We start from the raw sequence: 18,662 nt of genomic DNA on the forward strand, positions 1-18,662 counted from the left end.
ACGTTCTCACTGCTATTGGTTCTCACTTCTCTCTGTTTGCTTGTGATCAAGGTGTGGGCCATCCTCACGGATTCATTCTGACAACACTGCTGTGAATGTTTCAGTTCAGTTCGATTTATTTGGAAAAAACGAGTCACTTTCAAGTAGTTTTGTTTATTTGATAATATGCCCACCGGATTATTCTATATGAAAGAGCCAGGGCTCTGCACCTTTGAAGGCAGGTGGATGTAATGACCATTTGATGTGTGGTGATTCAGGGCTGTAATTATTTGGCCCAGACTTATCTCTTGTGTCAGTTAAATGAAATCTATTCGTCTCCCACTGGCTGCTGAGTAGCTGAGTGAGAATGAACCACAATGAACCACAGGCTTTAAAGGCAAATCCAGTCTCGATTAACCCCCCCCACACTTCTACAGTTTCTTTTCTTGTCTTCTGTCTTTCTTTGAATGTCTCAATTTATCTCTCGCTCTTTCTTTTTCGGGTTTCTCCCTCTTTCTTGCTCTCTCTATCTCTTTTTCTGTCTTTTCTTTCGTTTTCTCTCTCATTAGATCTCTCTGTCTCCTTCCCCCTCTCCTTCTTTCTCTCCTTTGCTCCCCCTTGTCACACTGGAACTGGCACGGATCTAATCCTATGAGGAACTTGAGAGAGAGCCCGTGTGTGGATCAGACTGACTCATGGCTCCGGAGGGAACATTTTAGAGAGGCGAAGTGGGTGAATATTCAGTCTAAACCCCGCCCTACCCTTTCTGTAAATTAATGAGTTGTTTTTTTTGTTTTACGCCCCAGTAAATAGTCTGTTTTAGTAGAAGTGTTGTTCTCATGGTGCACTCTCTGCAACCCTGTGTGGCCTAAAGCTTTTCTGTCCGATGTTCGGACCACTGCAGGTCATCTTTGGTCTTCCATCCTAAGCCTATGTTACAGCCCATCTCTGCCAACATCCCCCCCCCCCCCCAGGTTGAATGATACCTTGATGAAGTGTGTTGATGTTGGAACCTCATCTTGGAAAGGGAGGTCGTGACTGTGGCACTTCTTGTAAATGTTGTTCTGTTCTTTGTGTTATCTACATGCTTAGAATGACAAGAGTGGTAACTCGAGGAACCCTGGAGAAGCTTTACAAACCCTGAAGCTTATTCCCACAATGGCTTGCCCACTCGTACAGCTGGTATCCAATAAGCCAAGAAAATACAGTAGTTTGACCACTCACACACACACACACACACACACACAGTCATGTCATTCCTCTCTTCTCATACCTACCATGTCTCAAACCATATCTGGAGAGACATAGTGTACTGCCAGAGGAACTTGCTGTAGCCTCTTAATGGAGACAGAGCAGCTGAGGCAAACCAAAACAGCACTCCTTTATTTGGTGGTCGGACTCCTGGTGATTTAGGGCAAATCATCTGGCTATAGCTAATAAACAGACATATCTCAAGCTCAGTCTGCATGAAGGGGTCAGCTTGCAAAACGACTGAGTGTTATTTGCTACTTCACGTGGTTGTTCTGGGCTAAATCGGCTTAAAGGCCTATTTACTGCAAGCAGAAATGAAAGCAACTGTGGAAATATCTGGGCCTAATATTTAGGATGTCTCCTGTTGTAAACAAAGAGTTGGAGTGGCCTGACTACTGGTTATGTAAACTTAACCGTGTAATGTTATACCCATCTTGACACTTCAACCTTTTATGTGGCCACCCTCTTTTTAACAGTTTTTTAAGTTTTAGTGTACATTTCCTGCAGTTCTGCACATTTTGGGGCACATTTTTAAACCAAGTTTGCCACAACTCTACCCATTTTGTCATTTTCTATTTCAAGTTAAAGGCTGTCTGTGTTTAGAGGGCTCAGGTCTGTTCAGTGTCCTGGAAAGCCACGTGGGGAGCAGGCATTAAACCCGAAACATAGAAACACACACATGAACAGGCTAAATATCTGTTTGTTTGTGTTTGTTTTCTGATGCCACCATGAGAACAGCTAGGCTAGATGTTTATGTAGAAACTGACAGGCCTGAGGACTTTTTGGATGGCTAGTTGCCATGCATTATTTGAATCAGTTGTGGGAGAACAATCACTTTATTGTTAACTGCCAATCAAAGGTATTTTTTATATGAAACGTATCCTGTGTCGCTGCGTCACGAAGGAGCATTGCTAAAATGTCCCTCGTAGGGCCGTGCACGTATTTGTTTGTGGCGGGGAGGGGGCTCAAGCATACGCAGGCCGTAGCGCCCGTTTTGGACTCGGCAATGCTATTTCTGGACAGCTGGTCCTTTGGGCCGGGCGCGTCGCTACGGTGACATTACATCGTGTGTTAACTGCTCGCCTTTGCCCCCGAACACACCTGTGCTCAGCGTGAGTGCCAGTCTGCAGCAGTGCTGGGAAAGGAGGCTTGCCAGCTGGCCATGCGTATTGGGCTCCAGGCTGAGTGGAGGATGCTGCCCCCTGTCTGAATGGGAAGTGGTCGGACCGCTAGCTGGCGGACCACAGGGCTCTGCACGGGGAAGCCGACGAGATGTGGATTGTCCAAATTAAAATCCACTTCCCTTTTCTATCAAACCCAGTGTTATCCTGCTTGGACCATCAGGTCACACCTTGTACAGACACCCTCCCCGTGGTGCTGGAGAGCTGGATTGGGTACAGTTCCCTTGCTTTTACTTTGTGTGTTTTCCCACCCGCTCTTCGTCCTCAAAATGTCTCTTTATTTTCCCCTATTTTCCTTTTAATCTTGACAATATGCTGTTACTTAAGAAATAACACCATGATTTGTTTCCTAAAAAGAACAAACTCTGAAAAGCAGCTCTTAAGAACAATGGCTGCCGTGTGTTCATTGGCTCGATGTAGTAATCTCAGAGAGAATGGCAGCAATTGATTGGGTGGTGGGGTCTGGGTTAGGTAAAAGGGGTTTTAATCTGATTAATTCCTTTGTTAAACCAGATTTCTTCTGAGTCATGTAATCTCAGAGCCCTTGGCATTCTGGGTAACGGCTGGCAAAGTTTTAGACTGAACAAATCAGTTCTGGAAGTCTTTCTCTGTCCTGAGGCTCTGTATTGGTTTAATCGTTTTTTTCGTTATTTTTGAATCTTTGACTGTTGGTCAAAACCTTAAAAACTTTCTTCCATTGTAAATTTCTAAATCTGAAATGGATTAGTTCTTGGTGGCTCTGTGACGTTCTCCCAAGTGGGTGTCTAATGGCCAATAGCATGTTGCGCAGGCGGAGTGAGTTCTTTGGAACCCTGGATGCCGTTTCTTCAACAACCACAAGCACGATGATTAAAGATAAGATGAAAACTGAAACGATAAGAAGGGCCTCAGAGCCGATTCCAGGGGTGGAAGCAGGTCCAGGGTCCAGCCACCATTCCCAGCATCTGACCCAATTTGAGGAGTATCTGCAGACCCTCCTGCAAATAAAGATGTTCAGCGCTGTGAGTATACATCAATACCTGGTGATTCCAGTCTGGATTATTTACAGTGATCTTTATCATCGGTATCGTAGTTAGGAGGTAGTTACATCTGATATCCACAGTTCGTATGCCCTGGTTGTACATTACCTTTAATATAAATGTACTTCACAATGCATGGCAATGTGCATTGCAAAAATACCTGATTGTTTTTCTTTGGGACCCTTCCCTGCGTTACATAGGTAATCACTATGCAACACTAACACATCTATGTTCTTATTAAACTGCACTGGCACGTGGCGTCAGTTGAATTGCTCAGCAAAGAAACAGCTTGTTGGTTTTTGTCAAATGGACAAAGCCTAAAGAGATTCTCTTGTGTAGGCCTTCATTGTAGGCCTCTTCAACAATGAGTCATGGACCACCCTTCTAGTTGCAGTAACTCACACGTGAACAGTAACCAGTTCCCGTTTCTCAACCCTTGGTTGGGGGAGGGGTCACTGACCACCATTGTAGATGGGGTTGGTGTAATTTTCCTCTGAGACTGAAGATAAATGCTAATGTCTCCCTGGGGAAAACCTAGTGTACACTTAGTAGCCTACACTGTTAGTAGACACTTGAGTACAAACTGAAGCTAGCATGCAAGTGCACACAAAAATCCATATTTACACACACACGCGCATACAAAGAGAGAAGGGGAACTGTTGTTGAAAAAGGCACGTGTGTAGATGGACATACACTAACACACTCACATGTTACTAAAAAGCTTTAGTCATGTTTCTATTTATAGGTAGGGTGGCAAGATGGAAGCCTTTTCTTACAAAGAAAAAAATTCCAAGCCAGGCTATGTCCCCCAAAAGCACATGGGAAAATGTGTTATGGTCTGATGAAACCAAGGTTGAACATTTTGGCCATAATTCCAAAAGGCATGTTTGGCGCAAAAACAACACTGCACATCAACCAAAGAACACCATACCCACAGTGAAACATGGTGGTGGCAGCATCATGCTTTGGGGCTGTTTATCTTCAGCTGGAACCGGGGCCTTAGTCAGGGTGGAGGGAATTATGAACAGTTCCAAATACCAGGCAATTTTGACACAAAACCTTCAGGTGTCCATTTGAAAGCGGAATAGGAAGAGCAAGTTCACCTTTCAGCATGACAATGACCCAAAGCACACATCCAAATCCACAAAAGCATGGCTTCACCAGAAGAAGATTAATGTCTTGGAATGGCCCAACCAGAGCCCAGACCTGAATCCAATTGAACATATGTGGGGTGATCTGAAGACGACTGTGCACAGGAGATGTCCTCGCAATCTGACAGATTTGGAGCACTTTTGCAAAGAAGAGTGGACAAATATTGCCACGTCAAGATGTGCCATGCTAATAGACTCTTACCCAAAAAGACTGTGCTGTAATAAAATTAGAGTGCTATAATAAAACCAGAAGGTGCTTCAACAAAGTATTAGTTTAAGAGTGTGCACACTTATGCATCCAGGTTATTGTGAGTTTTTTATTTTTTATTTTTCCCCCTCAAAGAGTTTTTTAATTTAATTGTTCACATAATAGGTCACATTAAAGGTGGAAAATTTTCTGATATGATTTATCTTTTTTTCTCGTTCTTTTACATCAAAAGAACCTGGCATTTTAACATTGGTGTGTAGACTTATTATATCCACTGTATGTGCATGGAGCCGGTACTGTTACCACAGGTTTATACTCAGCACCTCTAAATCCGGGTGCACACAAAACGCATGAAGCCATACGCCTTGTGGCGGAAGTCTGTTCATTCCAATGGATTGCTCTCTGCAAGACTTTGCTGGTCTAGGTTACCGAGCGCGCCAGGTGACGCACACGCTGGATGCCTTTCAACTTGTGTGTTGGTTTGTCATGCCAACCTCATGCCCAAATTCCGTATGTGTTTATGGGATAGCAACAAGCACACTTTATATCCACTGTGTATATATATATATATACACACACTAACCTAAAGGATTATTGGGAACACCATACTAATACTGTGTTTGACCCCCTTTCGCCTTCAGAACTGCCTTAATTCAACAAGGTGCTGAAAGCATTCTTTAGAAATGTTGGCCCATATTGATAGGATAGCATCTTGCAGTTGATGGAGATTTGTGGGATGCACATCCAGGGCACGAAGCTCCCGTTTCACCACATCCCAAAGATGCTCTATTGGGTTGAGATCTGGTGACTGTGGGGGCCATTTCAGGACAGTGAACTCATTGTCATGTTCAAGAAACCAATTTGAAATGATTCGAGCTTTGTGACATGGTGCATTATCCTGCTGGAAATAGCCATCAGAGGATGGGTACATGGTGGTCATAAAGGGATGGACATGGTCAGAAACAATGCTCAGGTAGGCCGTGGCATTTAAATGATGCTCAATTGGCTCAAGAACACACCATTACACCACTACCACCAGCCTGCACAGTGGTAACAAGGCATGATGGATCCATGTTCTCATTCTGTTTACGCCAAGTTCTGACTCTACCATCTGAATGTCTCAACAGAAATCGAGACTCATCAGACCAGGCAAAATTCTTCCAGTCTTCAACTTGTGCAAATTGTAGCCTCTTTTTCCTATTTGTAGTGGAGATGAGTGGTACCCGGTGGGGTCTTCTGCTGTTGTTGCCCATCCGCCTCAAGGTTGTGCGTGTTGTGGCGTCACAAATGCCATGCTGCATACCTTGGTTGTAACGAGTGGTTATTTCAGTCAAAGTTGCTCTTCTATCAGCTTGAATCAGTCGGCCCATTCTCCTCTGACCTCTAGTATCAACAAGGCATTTTCGCCCACAGGACTGCCGCATACTGGATGTTTTTCCCTTTTCACACCATTCTTTGTAAACCCTAGAAATGGTTGAGCGTGAAAATCCCAGTAACTGAACAGATTGAAATACTCAGATCGGCCCGTCTGGCACCAACAACCATGTCACGCTCGAAATTGCTTAAATCACCTTTCTTTCCCATTCTGACATTCAGTTTAGAGTTCAGGAGATTGTCTTGACCAGGACCACACCCCTAAATGCATTGAAGCAACTGCCATGTGATTGGTAGATTAGATTATTGCATTAATGAGAAATTGAACAGGTGTTCCTAATAATCCTTTAGGTGAGTGTATATGTGTATATATATATATATATATATATATATATATATATATATATATATATATATATGTATGGCACACAAACAGCAGCCCTAACACACACACACACAAACACAAGTGCGCGCACAATACTGTCAACTCAATCATCCTAACATCTGTGTTTTATGCAAATAGGTATTTGTGTGTGTGTGTCTGTTGTGCACATTTTTAGAGAACATTTTTGAATATTGTGATGCAATCAGACCCGCTCCTGAATCAGCGTTGAACCAACAACCCCAAGGCAAAACGCTGTCAGGTTCTGTAACAATCCGGAGGCAGCTAGCATCTGGGCCGCCCACCTCCCATCAGGACCTCATCAGGCCAGGCATTTTAAAGGCTCCAGAGGAGCAGGTCTGGGCTGAGGCAGAGACCGAAGAGGATGGAGAAGCTAATAAGGACACGTATGCGGCGTTGCTCCCCTTTTACTGTTTCTGTTCCCTGTGTTGTAGATTATTTCATGAACAGATCATTGTTTGGAGGAAAGTGACTAAGTAACACAAAGAGCAGGGATAGGAGCACCTGAAAATGGAGGAAGACAAAACCTCTGAAGGACCTGTCATCATTTCACTTCCTCTTTGCTGTCTTCTCTTTTCTATCCACTCCTAAAGACATTTTCTATCACTCCAAATCCACGCTTCTTTCATGGATCTTTCTCATCCCCTCCATATTCCGGGTCTGTGAATTCATTTCTACACCATAGGTTGATAACCAACACCTGATCCTTCAGACGTAAAAAACGACAAACCGTCATCCTTTATGTCTTTCCAAAACACTTGAGCGTGCTGTCTCTAACTAACACGGTTGTTATCTCTCAGAATGTTCTCATCAATCCAGTCAGGTTTCAAAACTGGTTACTCGGCTGCGACTGCTCTCGTCTGTGCCAGTGAGAATCTGTGCGGTGCCCAAACAGTATGTCTCCTCTGGTCTTATCCTCCTAAATCTACCTGCTCCCTTCGACTCTTTGAATCATCAGATCCCCCTCTCTGCCCTGTCAGGAATTGATGCATGAAAATTGGTACATTTGGATGACATCCTACCTGCGGATGATCTTTGTCCGCACCGCAGGCTTTCACCACTAGTGTCTTGCTGTGCCTTGCTGACTTACTGCCTCGCTTTCAGGCCGCTGCCTCAAGCTCATGACAAGGAAGGCTGCTTTTTCATCCAGGAGAAGGCCTGTCCACTTGTCTCCACCCCAACCTTCCCAAATCCTCCCATGTCACCCTGGTCCTCCGCACGCCGCTGGCTTCAAACTGAAGCTCTCATCCACAGGAAAACCACGGTTCTGGCCTATAGAAATGCAAGAGGAACTGCCGGGCAATGCTAAAACCCTGCTCCCTCTCAGCCTAGTTCACATCCAGGCTAGGTTAATGATTACAGCCTTGTGTAAAGTAATTGTTTAGGGTGACTGCTGCAGGGGCGACGGGGTTGAAGGGTGCATTTAAAGTGAAATTAGGCTTTATGGCACCAAGGAAAATGTTTGTGGGAATTCTTACTGGTCCATTGGACCCGTGTGTGTGTGTGTGTGTGTGTCTGTTCCCTTGGCCCAAGGGTTTCTGAGTCCTCCTTTTGAGAGTATTGTTCCTACCCCAGTGTGCTGGACAAAGCCTCTCTGTGCTCGGAGCCCAGCTCGGTATCTCCCACTAAATATTTGTCGGTGGTCAGACGCCCACATGCGTGATACACACTGAAGAAATGCATTGAACAAACAAAACCAGGATTCTGCAGAGTACAACTGCCCTTCTCTCCTTTGTTTTGTGGTGAGGCAACTTGGAGAGAGGTGGAGACATGGGAGAGGGCGATCTGGAGTTTTTATGACATGAGATGGCGTTTGTTGGTTGTTAAGAATAGGAAATCTACAGAACAGTCAACCATTCCCCCATTGTGCTGTATGTTATTAGGCAGGCCAGGACCAGTGCTTCTAGAGCGTCAGCCTATACAACCTGCCAACAAAGCAGAGATCTTGTCCTTCAGATGTTCACAGTGAGAGAGATTTGAAAAACCTAATTGAAGACCCCTTTTCATCTCCCACTCTAGTTAAATGGATGTGACATTTAGTCCATTGGAGAACAAATATTGCTGGACTTTGAAAGCACTTTGCATTGTAATTCTTCCAGTAAATCAGTAATTAATTGATACTGACACACTGATCTGTGGTCCTCTCCACTGGCTCTGTTGAAGTCTTCTGATTGGTATCCTGACAACCCGCTCTGTGGAGATTTCCTTCAGATGCTACTAGTTCAGATTTCTGATTATTATCTTGCCTGATTGTTTCAGAGAAACTAAATCTCTTTAATCAGCTTATTATGTAATGCTATGCACTTTGTGTGCAATTAATTATTCCTCCCTAACTTGGATCTGTGATTCTACCACATGAACTGACCAGGAAAACCTCTGGGCCATAGTTAGGCCTAGTATATCTAACATCTGCTCCACACTTCAATCCTACATCACACATCTGTCCTACTGTGAAGAATATCAGATGGAGACAGTGACTCCTTAGCCCTCTTTAGTTAGCTTATTAGTCCCATTGTCCTCCCCTGTGACCCATGAGAACATCTGTCCCCTCTGTGTGTGTGTGCGCACACCCACCCCCATCTGCTCTGTTGGGACATCTGATGTCCCCCCGCTCCTTTCTGTTTCCTGTGGTCGAATGGTATTTCTGGAGAAACAATGAGAGACTATGCTTCTGAATACGTATGTATCATATCTGCATTATATTATTCCTGGTGGTATGGTATACCATGGAGAGACTCCATTTGTGTGAAGAATGGTTTTACATGAATACCCGATGACTCTAGAGTGCACTAGATCTGTTTGAAAAAAAGCTAAATAAAAGCTAAATATTAGATTTATGAATCTATTCGATATTTTAAAAGATACATTTAACTGGAAATAAGAAAGTATAATTTTTGTGGGCCTGTCCAGCCCTGAATACTGACTTTTCTATTTCTATTCCCAATGGCCAACTCTGTCGTGTTTCTTCATGGGAATTTATTGAGAGTACTGCGCTGTAGAGAAGCATTGGATGGAGGTAGTCATGGTGGTTCTGGCTCTGAAGCTTACAACATATGGAGTGTAACTTACTGTGAGGTTTGACACAGACCAGTCCTTGTCATGGGCTAACTCAAGGCTAGGCCGTTAGTCTCTTAGGGGGAGTTTTCTTTATTTGGTTCTGGCAACCTTAGTTTAAAAGCCTTTTTTGGAAGATTCTAGATTGATGATTTAATAATCTTTACTTGCATTCTATCTCTGTTGTCTCCCTTGAAGAAAAGAGGGCACCGCGGGAGAGGTTTCAGTCTTTCTTCTCTCAAGGCCTGTCATGGTGAGCCTCTGTGTTGCTTATGGGACCATTATTATGGATGTCTTGGCTCTTGGAGATTAAATGTGTCTCTTTGGTGTTCTGAACACTGATTACAGATGAAACAACAACGGCAGTCTCTCTCAAGCACTGAGCTGTCAGTGGAATGTGTTTGTTAGTACATGAGAGAAGAGAGTGAAAGTGGTGGAGGGAGGGAGAGACGGGGGGCGGGAGGGAGGGAGGGAAGCGGGCAGGCAGTGCTTCCCAAACTACTTTGCTAAAGTCAATGATTTGCAGGCTATGGGAGTTTTATTGGCCCATCACCTTCATGGGTCCAGCATGATGTGGCCATTGTTACCCTCTAGCGCCCTCTGTGGTTGAAATGGAACTGCAGGGAATATTGCCGGCTGGTTATTACCTCCACAGGCACTGTATTCGTTATCTTTCACCTTTTATCTATGTTTGATCGTATAAGGGAAAGAGAGGAGAAGGAGAGAAGACGCGGAGGAGAAGATAGAGGGAGCATGATGAGGTAAAGGTGAAAGGTGGAGAGAGGGGGGAAAGGACACAGAGAAAGAGAGAGTATGGAAGTAAGAGATTGGTTTGGGATGTAGCCAGTAAGTCCATTCTCTCACGCTGCAGTAGTGGGTGGCTAATGTATTATATGGAAGTTGGCTGCTGTCCACACTTTGTAATTGTAATAGGCAGAGCAGCCTGGATAATATCAGGACAGCCGTGATATAGCATTGTTGTAGGGAAAAGAGCCTTATACCACTTATACAACACAGTTCACCTGAGGAGAGCAGTGGCCAAATCATTTACATTTTTTGTCATTCAGCAGCCACTTTTATCCAAAGTGACTTACAGTAAGTACAGGGAGCAGCGTAGGGAAAAGTGCTTTGCCCAGGGACAGAAAGCCCATTGGCTCAGTCGGGATTTGACCTGGCTATCGGACTGTCGGAAAAACATATTAAACAAGGCAAGAGTAAACATGTCGTCCCCTACAGTGATACAGCGTCCGTCGGGCGATGGGTGTCATTTGGTGGGGAAATATTCACAGTTGTTGGATAGATGTCGACACTAATTTCCCTCAAGATGTGTGCATTGTGTTTTAGGCGCTTAAGGTGCTGACAAATATTGCGTTGAGCTAACTTTGTACATAGATGCGACATATGACGTTCCGTTCGGCTTCTTACACAGCATTCAAAATGATAGATGATATGGGTTTTTGACAAAGATGTTTCTCTTGTGTGGGGAGAGTCCTACGTGTCCTGAATTTCATTATTTTATTTTGAAAAAGCAATTTGCCAATTTCGTGGTGTTCTTGAAACCACTCCCCTGTAGGTTGAGGAGAGTCAAACATCCTAACCCTAACCAACTGGCGCACACCTTGAAAAGCTGTCCAGCTTCTTAAAACGCTGCTTCTTCAAAAATGCATTCCACTACTATAAACCAAAGTAGAGCTCGCGGAGTGCGACAGATGAGGCAGCCCTGTCCGACATCGAGCAGCCTCGGACTATGCAAAACCGTGGGTAATGCCGCAAGCAGGAAACAAGCTCCTGGACTAAATGACGCCGCTGTTCTGTGAGACAAAGACCACTGCTCCATCCAGGGGCCTCCAGATGCTGTTTATTTTGGGTGAGATATGAAAGTTGTGATGAAGTGCCGTGATGCACAAGGTAGTCCCAGTGGGATAAGACTGTTTGCCTGCTGTTATCATGGATCAACAACCAAGTGGTCTGGAGTTTGATCTCCATTAGACTGCTCTGTGCCATTAGTGGACATGTTTTCTGCGGTGCAGTGAAATGCATTAAAATGGCTGAGATACGTTCAACACGTAGCCACCATTTCATCCACATAAAAAGGGTGTTTCTTTGTTTTTATGTGGTGTCGTTTATTATTATATTGGTGTATTTTGATGGTGCACCTTGTGTCATTCCTTTGATCGTCATTGAGTAGTGGTTTACACATATCGATTTGACTTAATATACCTCCATTGGGCGTTAGCAATGGAACCGAATCAGACAAGGCCTGAAACAGCAAGCAGACAAGTGGTTTGCTGGGCTTCTCCCAGATTGCTGTGGAAACAAGGTCACAGGTTAGAGGTCACAGTTGATACAGAAGTAGGGCAGGATCATGGGGCCAGGGGAATGGAGAGGGGGAAAAGAACGAGAGAGAGAATGGGATGCGAGGAGGTTGCGATGGGAGGGAGAGGGACCGTGTCCAATAGTTAGGATGTTTTTGTCGGAATTTAACAGTTACGTTTTTTAACGAAAAGACAGTTTCTGATAGGGGATTTTTTTATACAGTAAACTTTACAACTACAAATAGATTAAAAACTATGTTGATGGATTTTTTAATTAGGCAGAGTTTCTAAATTTGGCGAGTGAAACTGCAGATGCTGTGATTCTCTGCTCCTCCCACTTGTCTCTGCACGATGGTCTAGACCAGTTTATATGAAGTCTCAATGGGGTATTGCAGCGATGGCTTTGTGTTGTATTAGTGTCTTGCTTTGAAACAAATTGGCTCTTTGTAGTTTCCTTGATATTATTTCTCTAACGTGCAGTAGGCTGTTATGCATGATTTGTTAGCACTTTCTCCGCCTGTGGGATTCGCCTGGCTAAGGGTTTTTCCTTTTTAGTAGAAAGGAAGCCCCCTCCGTTCCTACTGACACTCTCCGCCTTCCTATCTCTCTTTTATGTGACGTGGCCACAACAGTTCTGTTGTGACACACATTTTCCAGAAGTACCCGACAGTCCTGCTGTCCAATGGTGTTGTTCAGGTAATGGATCTTAGTGTTTCATCCAAGTGGTCCCTTTTTTCTCTCTTCTCCTGTCCCCTCCCACCTAATCCCTCCCCCTTCGGTTGTCTCCACCTCTTTCCCGCCCCTATCTCTCATATCTGAATCATTCCCTTTCTCACGTCCCACTGAGTTCACCTTACGCCTGACTGAGCATTTAGCTCGCGTGCTCCCAGGGTACGCGCTGGCCTCAGATGCAGAGTGTGTGTAGGAGTGTGTGTAAGAGTGTGTGTGTGTGTCAGTATATGTGTCGGTACTCCATCCCTCTCTCTTGATCCGGGACCCTCGTTGATTCCCGACAACTGTTTCTGTCGAACGGACCAGAGCCGATTCTGATCGCCAGGGTGGAAGTAGGGTCAAGGAATAACATACCGCTCTTCATCCCCCGAATGCTCCCCGGGCTTCCTTTTTAACCCTTTGTGCCCTCTCAGTGAGCCGGACGGCCTTTGTATCTCCTCAAGAATAATGGCCTTTTCAACATTACCATAGCGAGGCTGCGGTAGCTATTCCACTCTGGGCAGGGAATGGTTGGACCTTGGTTGGTTTTTCAACGTTGGGACAACGGTGTGCTTGCCTGCAGGAGATTGAACGCCATGCTGCCTCTGAGAAGGGTAATTTCACTTTGCTTTGGTTGAATAATGAATGCACCGACGCGGTCCGCGCGTGATCCCGCACGATATCATTTGAGAACGTCGGCCTCATCTGAACACTTGTGTTTCTAGGGGTCCTCCTATTTGTGTGTGGTGGAATGTGTGTGAAGTGGGGCGCAGGGGGTGTTTTGGCATGTCTTTGAAGGGTGTGTTTGGGTGCAGTGGGGTGTGGAGCACTGGATTATTGCACATCTTGTTGCAGGGAAACACTGTTTGGTTTTGTTTCGTATATAAAGATTCTGTTGGGTGGCTGTGAAGGGGATCTGCTGAGTCCAGTTGGCACGGAGGCTGACAGTGGAAGAGCATGTCCCCAGGGAGGATGGGATGAGGAGAAGGAGAAAGAGAGAGAGGGAAGAGGAAAGTGTTCCGCAGAGAGAGACAGGAGTGAGGGAGATGGACAAAGATTGAAAAGAAAAATGATGTACCATAAAGAAAAGCAAGCGGGAAGTGCTGTTTCACTCGATCAATAGAATAGGTGTTTGTTTTGCATCTCTTCGCGAGGGGGGTTTGAGAAGGAACCGTTGGTACCGAGGGTCCGTTGGTGTGGAAAGCCCCATCAGCTGGATCCACTGCCCTGTTCTTGTTGACCTGGTTTGCTCTAGAATACGTAGCAATCAGGCTACACGGTTCATTACATTAGGATTCCTAGCTAGAGTCATGGATTTGATTGATGCTCCCATTCCACTCCCAAGTCACGTATTAATAATAACATACTAACAGTAATCAGGCATTAATGATGATCGTGTGTTTAACATGCTTGTCGTATTGTCGTGTCGCCGTTGTACAGAACCCTATTATTTAGTCTTCGATAAATACCGAAACGCCAAACATTCGGCAAAACAGAAAATCAAAAGACTCATGCTTTTCAAGCCACACAGCTACTTCCTGTCTGAGGCATCTGCTGTAGGTGGCGGGCGGAGTAGAGTGGCGGATTAAGCAGCACAAAGACAGCCCCACTAAGAACGCTGTGGTGTTGCCTGGGACAGTGGCTCAGTAGATCGCTGGGGAATATAGTTCACACAAGCTCTGCAGGCAGCGTCGCTTGTCTCGAGGACACGCGTCTTGGGTTCGAGTGACCGCGGAGGATGGAAGAAAGGATGGGGGACTGTTGGAGCTATACCAAGGTGACGTTTTCAACGGGCCTGCCATCACGCCGGGTCTGTCTTTGATCATTCGGTCGTGTGGATCCACTGGGTTCTAGCTGTATATTAGCGCCGTAGCAAGATTTCCCGTGGTGTACTGGAGTTTGGGGCGTCTTCTGCAGATTAGTCTTTCTTTGGAAGCTGTGTTTCTGTTGTCCAATGGGTAGGGTTTGGGGCGACCCAGTCCGGAAGACCTTGCCACTTTGTAATTTGGCAGATTTTACTGTTTTGGCTGACAATATGGTATGATGAGGAGAGAATGCATGGAAAGGAATGCTGCTCCTTTTTCATGTTATACTGCGTAGCTCCAATGAAGTAGTCACAGTGGGTATATGCTGAAAAACATCTCTATTGAGCTGTGAATAATTTACACGACCATCTTGGGTGATCTATTTTTAGTAGATGGTGGAATGTCCCATGAGCCAGGCAAACACTCATCAGTGTAGGGGTTTACACTTATAAGATGGGGACAGTGAAACAGCAGGGTGACAGTGTGTATTTGATGAGAAAAGACAATATTTAAATGTGTTGCTGTGGCTGTCATAGAAAAGAAAACCCCCAAAGTTCCATGATGACACAAATACAGCATTTAACTAAAACCACTCCTTAAGAATAGAAAGTCAGCCGTTTTGTCTGTTTGGTGACCCTTTTTAGAGAGTAAGTTAGGTGACCATGGCGACATCACAGACTGGGCTTCATTGTTGCCTGGAAAACCTTTGGCCTTATATAATTTGCGGCACCGCGCATAACTTAATAGGTGATGTGATAAGCCATTTTTATTAACATCTGGAACTGAAAAATCTGCTATCATTTCAATGTTGCACCCTGATAAGTTACACTCTGTGGTTCCTCTGTGCTGGGGGGGTTATGCCTGGGTAGTCTGGGTCTGAACTTTGAACTTCCTCTAGTCATGTCACTTATAGACCTATTTAAACACCTATTTAAAACCTGTCAAAAATGGCCCGGTTAGCTGATGGCTCATGTCAGCTAACGTTGTCTAGCTAGGGGTTTTAATGGTCACATTGTTTGAGAACAAACAGAACTTACAACATTGCAGCATGTGTCAAATCGCAAGAGATTCACTTTCTGACTGTAACATTTTCCCTACACCCTGCAGGCATACGCCAGCACCCAGGTGCAGTCTGCTGCGTGGTGTGCGTTATGTATTTGGATGTTTGGATGGTCACGCTTTTACCCCACCCCTCTCTTTTCAGGATCAGTTTGATAACTTGGAGAAGCATACGCAGTCAGGCATCGAGTTCGTGGAGAGGTACACCAAATTCGTTAAAGAGCGAACAGAAATCGAAATCAGCTATGCAAAGCAGATTAGGTAAGTGGTTCTTTTATTGTATGGCCCTGATATGATCAGGTCTGGCCCCTGTCTACATGGGGTTCAAATTCACTTTTGCACGTTCTGAGTTCGATGATAAACAAAATGTTGTTGTCCTCTGTGCAATGACAATGAAGTTAAATCTAAAAAAAAAAAGCAACCACTCAGAATGAATGGGACTGTTTAATAATTCACACATTTCAGCCACAGCCTTCTTCAGCAGAGTAGGCCTATAAGTCATGATGATATTTGAGTGCACTCTCCACAAAGGCAAAGCCACTGGCTCTGTTTGACATTGCTCATTTCATGCAGATTGCGGTGTGCAGATCATCACTGTGTTTAGTAGCGACGTCCAATCACAGCCTGGCAGAATCTGACAGGATGTCTGACTTTCCCCAGGTGGTTAGACAAACAGAACGATGATGCCCGGAGAGGAATTGTCGCTCTCTCTCTTTCCGTATCCCTATCTGTCTGTCGCTCTCCCTCTGTAGGTCTCTCTCTGTTTCCCTCTCTTTCTGTTTTTCTGCCTCTCTCTAGTATCCATGTGCTTCAGTGTCTCTCTCTATCGCTGTCTGACAGAACAGTTTTTTTCCCCACGCCGTTTTCCGCTCGAGGTGCGAGGAAGTAAGGTTGGCGGCGAGACTGGGGTTGTGGGTGGATTGGGGGTTGCCATAGTAACAAGGTATTATTATCCCTCGTGTCAACGCTGACCCACATTTCTCTTCTTCCAATCACAGTGGAGTGTTAGTCACTTTGTCCCGGCCCTCTCCTAAACCCCCCAAAACACCCTCTGTCTGCCCACATATTCCTCAAAGCCTCATTTGGGGGATTTGGTGTGTCCTTCCACATTATGGAAAGCTCAGTGATGGCTGAAGACCAGAGTGGCTGAAGGGGTGAGGGGATACTCTTCCTAAGTCCTCTTATACCCCAACAACAAGCAGCACGGGGTCTGCCCCAAAATCCTCATCTGGGTCCTTAGAGAGGACCAGAAAGGCTAAGTAGTAACTGACCAACCCCAACCCAGTGTCCCGTAACCCCGCCTCCTAGTCTTCCTTACTAAGGAGATAATAGGACTGGGATTCTCTGTTCCTTATTCTCTGTTCACATGCATATGCACCTATATGCACACACACACACACACACACACACACACACACAACCACAGACACACACACACATGCCTTAATGGCTTCCCGTCTGTCTGACACTGATATCTGTGATGCCGAGTTCCTGCGTTAGAATCTGTGTAACTGAACTTGAGGCTCCGCCGATGTGGCAGATATTTTTCTTCACTCTGCTAAAACCGACACTCCAGTTTATTGTACAACTGTACATGGATTTCAGAAACGTCCGTCTGAAATACACGTTCTTCCCCCAGACACCATCATTGAGATTTAGTATAATTTAACGATGTGTACCTGTGTGTGTGTGTGTGTCCGTCCGTCCGTCCGTCTGTGTGTGTGCGTGCGTGCGTGTGTGTTGTTTCTGCTGTTCCACCCAGATTAATAATTCACTCTGATTAATTCAACTTGTTAAAGTAGATTTAATCTACTGGGCACGCTCAGACTGAACACACAGCCCTGCTATATCTAATGAACAGTAATGACATTGGCCCTTCCACAGTCTGCCCCTCGTCACTCTATTGTCCTGGGGGAAGTTGGGTTCACTCCTTTTCCTCTTATCCCGCTCCACACAGCATCAGGAGACCGCACCAAACAAATACAACCGGTGGAAAATGTATCTTTCAAACCAAAGGCACCATGGCTGGCTGTACGATGCTGATCGTGTCAAACGACTCACACTGGCATAGCCTAGGTTCAGCCCCTCCCCCTGCATGGAATGAATGAGCACAGTATTTCAGTATATTACAGCAGACTACAGTACATTCTACTCCCCGAAGCTCAGTAACAGTATAATCCCCATCTGTGTGTGTGGTCATACTGCTTAGGTCTTAGCCGAATTGCGCAGTATTGCCACAATAATGAATATTCCATTAACGCCACATATATACAGAGATGGACACACACGCGACACATATACACACACACACACACACACACACACACACACACACACCTCGAGCTTATCGTCACTGAGGCATGTGGGCCCCTCCCCCCTGTCGGCCTGTTGGTTAAATACACTACAGAGGAAAAGGAAGGGCATACTGACATGACATCTGGCCATGAGTGACTGACAGACATCCAGGTTTAAACGAGAGGGATACCGGGAGAGGAGGAGAAGGGGGAGTGGAGGAGAGGGGGAGAGGTAGATCTGCTTAGCAACAGAGCAGGCACCAGGGCTGAGTGGTAGGGGGTTGCGTTGGAGAGCAGGAGAGCTTCAGACAGTTATTGTTTTTACCACACGCATCATGATTCATTCATGGTGGATTTAGGCTTTTTGGTACACTTAAGCCTGTGTGCTTTAGGTGTGTGTCTGGAGGGCTGATTTGGGGAGGATCGTCTAGTCTCTTTCCGCCGACACCATCCGGTAGACTTGTCATGCCAGTGTTATGAACGTGGCTGTATTATAACCTGGATGTTGAAGAGGCGTTCGGTTTTTATCATCCGTTCTGGGAAGCTGCACTGTAAGTGCCGTTAAGAGGGCTGTCAGTGGCATCTTTGCAGGGCTTCTGTTGGTGTTCTACTGTTTCTATGGACGTCTGTTGTGCTCAGCATGTAGGGCATGGCCTGTATTCCTCCTCGGGGGGTCTGAACATCAGCACAGTAAACAGCTGCACATGACCCAGCTACAGGATGACTCACCGTTCCTCTCTGCCATGAAGGCATCGCTCTGCGGAAAAAACAAATGGACCTGTCTGGTCTGCTGTTGGTTCCTGGTGAATTCTTCTAATCAGTTTTCAGTCTTTTTTTTATCGGTTGTCTGAGTTTACT

At 45.3% G+C, this 18,662-nt stretch overlaps 1 protein-coding gene across 27 annotated transcripts in view; it reads left to right on the forward strand.

Moving 5' to 3' along the window:
• LOC105015254 (formin-binding protein 1) overlaps positions 1–18,662 on the forward strand; it is a 71,132-nt gene that overhangs the window by 12,479 nt on the left and 39,991 nt on the right. For 3 of the 27 annotated variants that reach the window (XM_034297129.1, XM_034297133.1, XM_034297131.1), the window contains exons 1-2: positions 12,818–13,260; positions 15,656–15,771. In XM_034297129.1, the coding sequence (XP_034153020.1) occupies positions 13,174–13,260; positions 15,656–15,771 (203 nt within the window). In that variant the 5' untranslated portion in view covers positions 12,818–13,173. Of the gene's footprint in view, positions 1–12,817; positions 13,261–14,292; positions 14,424–15,655; positions 15,772–18,662 lie in introns of those variants that run through there. The other 24 variants (XM_034297139.1, XM_034297141.1, XM_034297140.1 and 21 more) reach the window with 14 other exon arrangements.

The sequence above is a fragment of the Esox lucius genome, chromosome 14, assembly GCF_011004845.1.
Source record: "Esox lucius isolate fEsoLuc1 chromosome 14, fEsoLuc1.pri, whole genome shotgun sequence".
NCBI classification, from domain to species: Eukaryota; Metazoa; Chordata; class Actinopteri; order Esociformes; family Esocidae; genus Esox; species Esox lucius.